The sequence below is a fragment of the Chiloscyllium plagiosum genome, chromosome 41 (assembly GCF_004010195.1).
Source record: "Chiloscyllium plagiosum isolate BGI_BamShark_2017 chromosome 41, ASM401019v2, whole genome shotgun sequence".
Classification (NCBI taxonomy): domain Eukaryota; kingdom Metazoa; phylum Chordata; class Chondrichthyes; order Orectolobiformes; family Hemiscylliidae; genus Chiloscyllium; species Chiloscyllium plagiosum.
The window spans coordinates 9,254,040-9,265,267 of record NC_057750.1 but is presented as its reverse complement, the minus strand read 5'-3'; the positions used below and the strand labels follow the sequence as shown (position 1 = coordinate 9,265,267).

The window sequence follows — 11,228 nt, the reverse complement described above, 5'->3', positions numbered from 1 at the left end:
CGAGTTGGACCGAAGGGTCTGTTTCCGTGCTGTACGTCTCGATGACTCTATGACTCCAGCATCTTGTAGGAATTCAGCATCACTTCCCTGCTGTTGTACCACAAGGTAGTTGACTCTTAATTGCCCTCTGAAATGGCCTGACAGGGCACTCAGTTCAAGGGAAATTATGAGTCAGCAACAAATTCTGATCTTGCTCACGCCCCGTGGAAGAATAACGAGAAAAATATTACTACAGTTGGGAGGGTTGGTCATTGGCATGCAGGAGCAGAAATGAAGGTACACCAGGTGAGAGCTTAGAACAGGAGTATTAAACAATTCGCCCTCTATTCAGTAGGAGCAGTCTAAGGAGTATACAAAGACGGCTTTAGAATACGTACATGTAATTACACAAATTGTAGTGAATAAGGTGAGCAAGATGCAAAAATAAATAGTTACGTGGAAAGGCAAAATACTATAGATACTGGAGATCAGAAATAAAAACAGAGTGCTGGAGAAACTGAAGAGAGAAACTGAGTTAATTGAATCAATACAATTCTTTGGAACTGAAGAGGGCTGGATGGGCTCCATGCTGTTGGAAAGGTGAGGAGGAACAGACAGGAAAGATGCCCAGAACAAAGGGGAAAGGGAGTATTAATCACAGAATCCGTACAGCATGGAAGAAGGCCATTTGGCCCATCGAGTCCACACCAACCTTCTGAAGAGCATCCCACTCAAATCCACCCTTTAACTCTGCGTTTTCCATGGCTAATCCACCTGGCCTACACATCCCTGGACACTGTGAGCAATTTATCATGGTCAATCCACCCTAACCTGCACATGTTTGGACTGTGGGAGGAAGCCCATAGGGAGAAGGTGCAAACTCCACACAGACAGTTGCCCAAGGGTGGAATCAAACCTGGGTCCCTGATTGCGGTGAGGCAGCAGTGCTAACCACTCGGCCACCCTGAATTATTTCTAGAAGTTCTCCATAACCAAAATGGAATTGACTTCCAATAGTCACTAGGCTTGTTGTTAAATTGGCAATTTTCCAGTCCTCTGACATCAGCTGGGCTGAAAGAAGACAGAAAAATTGTGACTAGTTCATCTGCAATTTTCAATCTTACTCGCACATGGGAGTAAAGGAGAAATACAGTTGGAAGAGTAAATGTTAATAGCAGAAACTACATCAGTCCTGGTGAGAGTAAACTTGTGCAAATAGGATATTTTTAGTCGGGGGGGGTGTAATCAAAATGGAGGGCACAGTTCATGGTCTGACATTTTTGATCTAAGTATTAAGTAGTGTAGGTTTAGAAATGCCTGAATGGAAAATGAAGTGCTGTTCCTGCAGTGTGTGTCGGGGTTTGTTGGAACACTGCAAAAAGGACCTAGGACAGAAAATGACCTGGTGGCAATACAGAAAGTGTGGCTAAAATATGATGAGGAGGTGTGTTTAAAATACGAGAATGTAAACCTTCAGAAAAGATAGAAAGGGAGAAAAGGGAGGTGAATTGACAGTACTGATTAAAAGACATTGTACTGTTTGAGGGAACTCTCTGAGGTAGAATCCCTTTAAAGCCACAGAGTTATGCAGCGCATAAACAGACTCTTTCTACATCTTTGATTAGAGTTAAAAAAGGTTTTGTGTTTATATAGCATCTCTCAAGACCACTGGTCATCCAATGTACTTTGAAGCCAATGACGTATGTTTCTAAGTGTAGTCACTGTCGCAATGTGGGAAAGACGCCAGTCAATAAACCCACACCAAGGTCCCGCAAACAGCAATGTAATAACAAACAGATAATCTGCTTTAGGGATGTCAGTTGAGGAATAGGTGTTGGCCGAGTGCTGGGGAAAACCCCCCTGCTGTTCTTCAGAATATTGCCATGAGATCGTTTACCTCCATCTGAGCAGGCAGGGTCTCGGTTTATCATCTGATGTGAAAATGACACCTTTGCTAGTGCAGCGCTGCCGCAGTACTGCATTGCTTGTGTCAGCCTGGTTTGCTGTTCTCAAGCACTGCAATGAATCTTGAACCCAGAGACTTGAAATACAGAGTAATGCTGCCAATTGTGCCACCGCTGATATAGGAGAAGCAGAATGGGTATAATCACACCACTGGCGTATTTAATAAGCATGAGAAAGATCAAGGAGCAAATCTGCAGGGAAATTGTAGCGAAGTGGGTGGCTCAGTGGTTAGCACTGCTGCCTCACGGCACCAGAGACTGGGTTAAATTCTACTGTGTAGTCATGATTTGGAGATATTAGTGTTGGTCTGGGGTGTACAAAGTTAAAAATCACACAACACCAGGTTATAGTGCTTCCATATAAACCTGGTGGACTATAACTTGGTGTTGTGTGATTTTTAACTTTGTGACTGTGTAGAGTTTGCACATTCTCCCCGTGTCTGCGTGGGTTTCCTCCTCCATGTGCTCCAGTTTCCTCTCACAGTCCAAAGATGTGCAGGTTCGGCAATAGGAAATTGCCCATTGTGTCCGGGGTTGTGCAGGCTAGGTAGGTCAGCCATGGGAATGCAGGGTTACATGGGATGCTCTTTGGAAGATTGGTGTGGACTCGATGGGCAGAATGGCCTGCTTCCACACTGTAGGGATTCCATGATACATGCAAGAACTATAGGGTGATATTTAACTGATATATGTCTCTCAACCAACATCATTAAAACAATATCTAGCCAATTGCTGTTTCTGGGAACTTGCTGCGTGGCCATTGACTGGTGCATTTTTGACTATTAAACTTCAAAAAAACACATTTCACAGGCTGTAATATGCTGTGGGGCAATATAAGATGCTTAGAGGGTTTTAGATTAGATTCCCTACAGTGTGGAAACAGGCCCTTCGGCCCAACAAGTCCACACCGACCCTCCGAAGAGTAACCCACCCAAATCCATTCCCCTACATTTACCCCTTTACCTAACACTACGGGTAATTTCCCATGGCCAATTCACCTCACCTGCACATTTTTGGACTGTGGGAGGAAACCGGAGCACCCGGAGGAAACCCACGCAGACACGGGGAGAATGTGCAAGCTCCACACAGACAGTTGCCTGAGGCAGGAATTGAACCCAGGTCTCTGGCACTGTGAGGCAGCAGTGCGAACCACTGAGCCACAGTGCTGCCCTAGGTAGTTGAGGAGAGGCTGTTTCCACTCCTGGCAGAGTCTATGACCAGAGTAAGGAGTTGCACTTTAAGACAGAGATGAGGAGGAAGTTCTTCTGTTGAAGGTGGTGCATCTGTGGAACTCTTTACAATCGAGAGGCTATCGAGGCTGCATAGTTCAATAGGTTCAATGCTAAGGTAGATTTTTAATCAGTAAAGGAATCAAGGATTCTGGAGAAAAGTCGGGGATTAAGAAATAATCTCATTAAATGGCAAAATAAACTTGATGTGTTGAAAATTCTACACTTGCTCCTATGTCTTATAAACAGACGCTTTGGTGCACCAGTCCATGCCGAGCATAATCCTAAACTAAACCTTCCTGACATTGCTTCCCACCATTGTGTTCAATAACCCTCCAACATTTCCTGATAATCCGGATATCTCACACACTGTTAACTGGCTGGTGGTGTTTATTCCTGGGGCTGAGTGAGGAATTCAGGATCTGAAACTCTCTCTGCCCTTGCTCATTCAGAATGTCGCCTACTCCCCCTGGAGGCAGCAACTTTTTCCATGATGAGCTTCCCCATCATCTCTGAGCTCTTAGGGTAAGGTCCAGTGTCTCCCTTGTCCTCGGCAGTTACAAAACTCTTCTTATCACGGACACCTCATTGTCTCACTGTCCCAGACATTAGCGCGTTCCAAACCCGGGCAGGGTAAACGTTGCAAGGATTCTCGGACTAGAATCACTCTCTGTTGAATTTCAAAGTGGCCGCACTTGGTTTTTGAGGGGGAGTTAGAATGGGACACTTGCTCACCGTAAGCACAAATACTCTCCCCTGATGCATGGCGGATGTGGGAGGGAAAGGAAATGAGGGCAGCTCAATGGTTACCTCTGTGCTGTCGACTCAGTCACCCTTTCACCCAGTGTCCTCCCTACGATGGGAATCCCTGCTCGGTTGAAAGAGGCTTTTTTTTCAAAGTAGTTACTTTGTAGGAGGGTAAGGGTCGGTGGTCAGTCAGATCCAAGGCACTGAAGCGTGTGGGTTGTCCATGAATCTCCTCATGGTACTGTCAGTAGGGTCTTCAATTCCGACCCTCAGTGATAAACACCAACCCAGCACCCCCTAACTCCCCACCTCTACGTGTGTATGTAGCTCTGACTAGAGAAAAAAAGACTTGCAAACATGGCTTCATCCAGAGGCTCACTGATGATGTTCCCTAGTATGGTGATGAAACATCTGAAAATGAACCTTCCAGCTCGGCGAGCAAACCTACACCCAGAGACTTGCATTTATTCAAAGATGTGTAGGTTCGAGTGCATTGGCCATACTGAATTGCCCTCTAGTGTCCAGGGTGTGCAGACTAGGTGGGTTAGCTATGGGCAATTTGTAGTTTGATTAGATTAGATTACTTAGTGTGGAAACAGGCCCTTCGGCCCAACAAGTCCACACCGACCCGCCGAAGCGCAACCCACCCAGACCCATTCCCCTACATTTACCCCTTCACCTCAGACTACGGGCAATTTAGCATGGCCAATCCACCTAACCTGCACATTTTTTTGGCCTGTGGGAGGAAACCGGAGCACCCGGAGGAAACCCACGCAGACACGTACAGCGATTTTGGGGGTGGGGGTGGTGGGACATGCTTTGGAGTGTCAGCATGGACTCACACCCCCCTCCCCACACACACACACTGTAGGGATTCTATGACTCTTTCCCAACCACAAGGGAGTCCAAAGCAATTTGCTATCAATGAATTAGCATTTGAAGTCTAGTCACTGTTATAATGTCAAGAATGTAGCTGCAGATTTGTGCAGAGCAAACGAACAGCAATGTGATAAAAACTCAGATCAACCAAGTTTTTTTAGGGACATTGCTCTGAGAGAAGTATTGATGAGATCACTGGGGATAATTCCTCCGCTTGACTGTAAAATGATGTATGTGGAAATGTTGGGTGCACTGGATAGAAGGCAGAAGCAGATTTAGTTTTTACACCTGATTGAAAAGACAGCACCTTTGGCAGTGCAGCACTTCCTTAGTACTCCAGGGAAAATTCTGGCCTGCCAATAGTCTGGAATGGGGCTACACCTCACAGACTTTAGACTCCAGGGTAGAAGCTGTACCCACTGAGCAACATAGTCAAGTGGAGGTTCCAAGATGATCATGTGAGGCAGGAGTAGGCCACTGAACATCTCCAACTCGCTCTGCCTTTCAATAATAAGATCGTGGCTGACCTGATTATAACCTTTCACTCCGTTGCTGATCAAGAACCTAGCCACCTTGCGCCTGTCTGTGTGGAGTTTGCACCTTCTCTCTGTGTCTGCGTGGGTGTGCGCTGGTTTCCACCTATAGTCCAAAGATGTGCAGGTTAGGTGGATTGACCATGCTAAATTGTACAGGTTACAAAGTTAAAAATCACACAACACCAGGTTATAGTCCAACAGGTTTAATTGGAAGCACACTAGCTTTCGGAGCGACGCTCCTTCATCAGGTGATTGTCCATGAATTGTCCAAACCATTGTACAGGTTAGGTTGGTTAGCCATGGGAAATACACAGGTTGGGGGTGAGACTGGATAAGATCCTCTTTGGAGGGTCAGTGTGGACTTGATGGGCCAAATGGCCTGCTTCCATACTAGGGAAACTATGATACCTTTTAAGGAAGAGTTCCCATTTCTCTGAGAGAGGAAAAAAAGGTCTACTTCTCTTTGTTTTAACTGGGGGAGCCCTGACTTTTAAACAGCAACCTGTCGTTCAAGATCCTCCAAAAGTAAAACTTCCACATCTACCCTCTGGATTTTTCATGTTGTAATCAAATTGCCTCTTCCTCTTCTAACATTCAGCCCCTTCAACTTTTCTCATAAGACAATCTGTCCTTTCTAGGTTTTAGCCTAGTAAACCGTTCTTATCTTGCTTCCAATGTATTGTATCGTTTCATGAAAAAGGTGACCAGTACTGTGCAGCGCTTCAGATGTGGTCTTACTGGTGCCCACTATAACTGAAATATAACTTCCCTATTATGTATTCAATTGCCCCCTTCCCACCTATAGGATACCATTCTTTGAATATTTCTGATTATTTGCTGTACCTGTATTACAAACCCATTATGATTCATGCAAGGAGTAGGGCATGTTCTGAGCAATTAGGATAGGCTAGGACTTTTTTTTGACTGGAGCATAGGAAGTTAGAAGGGTGACTTTATTGAGGTTTCTCTCATCGTGAGGAGTTATAGATAAGGTGAAGAGCACGTGCCTTTTGTCTAGGGTGGCGGATTTCAAGACGAGGGGGCATATTTTTAAGGTGAGAGGAGAAAGATTTTAAAAAGACATGAGGGACATTTTTTGAAAGCAGAGCTGTTGGAGGATGGAATGAACTGCCAGAGAAAGTGGTACAGTTAGCAGGTACAGTCACAGCATTTAAAAGAGATTTGGATAAGTTCATAATTTTTTTTTAAAAATTGGAGAGATATAGACCAAGAGCAGTCAGGTGGGACTAGTTTAATTTGGGATTATGGGTCGGCATGGACTGGCTGGGCCGAAGGGTCCATTTGCATGCTGTATGACTCTGATTAAATTCATTTGTCACATGATAGTCCCCCCTGCTCCAGCCATTGGTCAGCAGATACACCAATCTTTATGATGTAAGGGCTTCGTACACCAATCAGAAAGCACAAAGACACTTTACATAATGGACTGTCAGTCAAAAACCTTTGAGCGCCCTCCAATTTACAACATTTTTACAGCTAATAAAGATGGTCATTTTACAGATGGTCAAAGAAACTGAGAGACAAACACAATCACTTTACTGTCACAATTTATTTTTTTCCCCCAGGGGTTGCACAGAGCAATGAACCGGAGATTTTTTTGTTTTGTAGCTCTTTCACAGGTTGTGACCAGCATCCCTAACCCCCCACCCCCACCCTCCTTGTTGACCTGCTTGCACCACTGCAGTCCACGTGGATGTAGGACACACACACTGCAGTGAGAAAACAGATTCATAGAAAACAGGAGGCCGTTCGGCCCTTCAATCCTGCTCTGCCATTCAGTATAACCATGGCTGACCCCTATTTTAATGCTTTCTCCCCATACCCTTTGATGCCTCAGGGCCGCTTTCCCCACTCCTCCCCCCCTAAGCATTGAGGATCCTGCCCCTGATGCTTCCAAACCTTAAAAAAAAAACCTGTCTCTTTCTTGAATATATGCAATGACTTGGCCTGCAAGGTCTTCTGTGGTAGAGAATTCCACAGGTTCACTACTCTGAGTGAAGAAAATGGTCCTCTACTCAGTCTGAAATTGTCTACCCAATGCCCTAAGAATAGGAGTCCTCTGGTTCTAGAGTCCCCAATCAGGGAAAGCATCCTTCCTCCATCCAATCTGTCCTGCCCTGTTCGAATTTTGTACATTTCAATCAGATTCCTATTTCATCCTTCTAAATTCTCGTGAAGACAGGACCAGTTGAATCAGTCTCTCCTCATAGCATAGTGCTGCCATCTCTAATTGCAGGATTTTAACCCGGCAACACTGAAGAAATGGCGATATATTTTCAAGTCAGGGGGTGGTGAGTACAGGAGGGGAATGCATAGGTGATGTTCTGCTGCCTTTGTGTTTGTAGGTGGATGAGGTTGGAAGGTGTTGGAGGACTCTGAGTGAGTTACTGCTGTGCATCCTGTCGGTTGACGCACTGCCGCCCCTGTACATCAGAGGCTGGGTCAGTGTTTATTGCTCGTCCCAAGCTGCCATTCTTGAACCACTGCTATCCATTTAATGTAGATTGGCCCACAATGACATTGAGAAGGGAGCGCCAGGATTTTGACCCAGTGACAGTGAAGGAACGGCAATATATTTCCAAGTCAGGATGGAGTGTTGCTGAGAGGACAATGTGTCGGTGCTGTCAGTTCTCATGTATTTGATGCGCTTTACTAGAGGTTCAGAAGATGATGCCAGCTCAATTTCCTGGGAATGCAATTTCAATTTTTCGGAGATGGTCCAATCCTGAAGGGTTAGCAGCCACCAAAAGTTAAGTGCTACCCAGAGGCCTCATGGCTATGCCTGGAAATGTGCTAAAGGAAGGGAAGGAGTCACGTGGGAAAGATGCCCCGAGGATCTGCATGGTCACCCCAGGTGGTCTGCCAAGGAAAGGAAAAATTTGGGGCTGGAAAGGTGCCCTGGGGGTCCTCATTACTGAGGGGAAAGGAGTCACATGGGGAATGCTGCCCTGATGCATCATGACCATACCTGGGCTTAGGGAAGGAGTCACATGGGATAGCTGCCTTTAAGATCCTCATAACCACACCTTAAAGTGCCCTTGGGGGGGTGGGGGGGGGGAAGGCAAGGAGTCACGTAGGAAAGCTGGCCTGAGGCTCGTCATGAGCAGACTTGGGTCTCACCGTCCAGGTCTGCTGAGGGGAAGGTTAGGGAAGAAGTCACGTGAGAAAGCTACCTTTGGTCATACCTGGAGGTTTGTGAAGGGGAGGGAAGTAGTTACATGGGAAAGCTGACCAGAGGCTTCTCCTGGTCATACCCAGGCCTCTGCTGAGGGACAGAAGGAGTCATATGGGTGAGCTGCCCCCCCCCCTCCTGGGCACACTTGGGCTTGATGGTCCGAATCTGCTGAGACAAATGTAAGGGAAGAAGTCACATGGGAAAGGCGCCCTGAGAATCCTCATAGTCATACTTAGATCTCACAGTAGAGGTCTGCCAAGGAGGCAACAGCCATACAGGAAAGCTGCCAGGAGGGGCATGGATAAGGTAAATAGACAAGGTCTTTTCTCTGGGGTTGGGAAGTCCAGAACGAGAGGGCAAAGGTTTACGGTGAGAGAGGAAAGATTTAAAAGAGACCTCAGAGCAACCTTTTCACCCAGAGGGTGGTACGTGTATGGAATGACCTGTCAGAGGAAGTGGTGGAGGCTGGTACAATCACAATATTTAAAAGGCACCTGGATGGGTACATGATTAGGAAGGGTTTGGAGGGATATGGGCCAAGTTCTGGCAAATGGGACTAGATTAATTTAGGATATCTGGTCGGCATGGATGAGTTGTTTCCTCGATGTACATCTTTTGAGGGAATGGAAGGAGTCCCATGGGAAAGGTGGGGCCTGTGGTTCCTGGTGATGGGGGGAAAGGGGAAGGAGTCCCATGGGAATGCTGAGGCCTGTGGGATCCTGGTGATGGTGGGGAAAGGGAAGGATTCCCATGGGAAAGCTGAGGCCTGTGGGAGGCTGGTGATGGTGGGGAAAGTGAAGGATTCCCATGGGAAAGCTGAGGCCTGTGGGAGGCTGGTGATGGTGGGGAAGGGGAAGGAGTCCCATGGGAAAGCTGAGGCCTGTGGGATCCTGGTGATGGTGGGGAAAGGGAAGGATTCCCATGGGAATGCTGAGGCCTGTGGGAGGCTGGTGATGGTGGGAAGGGGAAGGAGTCCCATAGGAATGATGAGGCCTGTGGGATCCTGGTGATGGTGGGGAAAGGGAAGGCATCCCATGGGAAAGCTGAGGCCTGTGGAATCCTGGTGATGGTGGGGAAAGGGAAGTATTCCCACAGGAAAGCTGAGGCCTGTGGAATCCTGGTGATGATGGGGAAGGGGATGGAGTCCCATGGGAATTTCTAACTGGAGCCCTCGCTGTGTGTTACAGGCGAAGCTGATCGTGCCCAACAGCACGGCGGGCCTAATCATCGGCAAAGGCGGCGCGACGGTGAAGGCGGTAATGGAGCAGTCCGGGGCCTGGGTGCAGCTCTCGCAGAAGCCCGAGGGCATCAACTTGCAGGAGCGGGTGGTGACGGTGAGCGGCGAGGCCGAGCAGAACCGCAAGGCGGTCGAGCTGATCGTGCAGAAGATCCAGGAGGACCCGCAGAGTGGCAGCTGCCTCAACATCAGCTACGCCAACATCTCGGGCCCGGTGGCGAACTCCAACCCGACCGGCTCGCCGTACGCCAACTCCGCCGAGGTGCTGCCGGCGGCGGCGGCGGCGGCGGCAGCCGCGGCGGCCTCGGCGGCGGGCCTGCTGGGCCATGCCAACCTGGCGGGGGTGGCGGGCTTCGCGGGAGGAGGAGGAGGCGGTGGAGGCGGAGGCGGCGGAGGAGGAGGCGGAGGCCTGTCGGGCTTCACTGGCAACGACCTGCTGGCCATCAGCTCGGCCCTGAACACGCTGGCGAGCTACGGCTACAACACCAACTCGCTGGGCCTGGGCCTCAACCCGGCCACCGCCACTGGGGTCCTGGCAGCAGTGGCGGCCAGCGCCAACCCAGCCGCCGCCGCTGCCGCCAACCTTCTGGCCTCCTACGCCAACGAGGCCTCGGCGGCGGGAGGCGGAGGAGGAGGCGGCGGGGGAGGCGGCAACCCTGGCAACGCGGTGGGTACCTTCTCACTGGGCTCCCTGGCAGCCGCCACCAACGGCTACTTCGGCGCGGCAGCGGCGGCGGCTGCGTCCCCGCTGGCGGCCGGCTCCATCTTGGCCGCCGAGAAGCTGGGCGACGCCTCCAAGGACGTGGTGGAGATCGCGGTGCCCGAGAACCTGGTGGGCGCCATCTTGGGCAAAGGCGGCAAGACGCTGGTCGAGTACCAGGAGTTGACTGGCGCCCGCATTCAGATCTCCAAAAAGGGCGAGTTTATCCCCGGCACCAGGAACCGCAAGGTGACCATCACCGGCACCGCGGCCGCCACCCAGGCCGCGCAGTATTTAATCAGCCAGAGGATCACCTACGAGCAAGGCGTCCGAGCCGCCAACCTCCAGAAAGTCGGTTAGTTTACAACAACAACAACCGCCAACCGCCACCAACAACAACAACGTCAACAACAACAACAACAACAAACCAAACGAGGTGCCGAAACAGAAAGACAGGTTTCCGTTTTTCTTTTCTAAGAACTGAAAGGGGCTTATATAAGTACTTGATTCTAATTAAAACGTCTTGTATTAATATATTATATGACAATGTCAGAGATCTGTGTATATGTAAATAATGTTTACCACTTGTTTCCATGGAAACCACTTCTTTTCTCAATCTTTTCTCCCCAATTTTGTTTTCCCCCATCTCCTTCTCTCTCCCCCCAATCCCCATCTCCTTCTCTCTCCCCCCAATCCCCCATCTCCTTCTCTCTTCCCCCAATCCCCCATCTCTTTCTCTCTTCCCCATCTCTCTCTTTTCC

The 11,228-nt window shown here is 48.9% G+C and overlaps 1 protein-coding gene across 1 annotated transcript; it reads left to right on the top strand.

Annotated features, from left to right (window-relative positions):
• The first annotated feature begins 9,678 nt into the window (after positions 1-9,678).
• On the top strand, positions 9,679-11,148 carry LOC122542699 (RNA-binding protein Nova-1-like). Its single transcript, XM_043680677.1, has one exon. It carries the CDS (start codon positions 9,679-9,681, stop codon positions 10,825-10,827), a length of 1,149 nt encoding a protein of 382 aa, XP_043536612.1. The 3' UTR covers positions 10,828-11,148.
• The last annotated feature ends 80 nt before the right edge of the window (positions 11,149-11,228 follow it).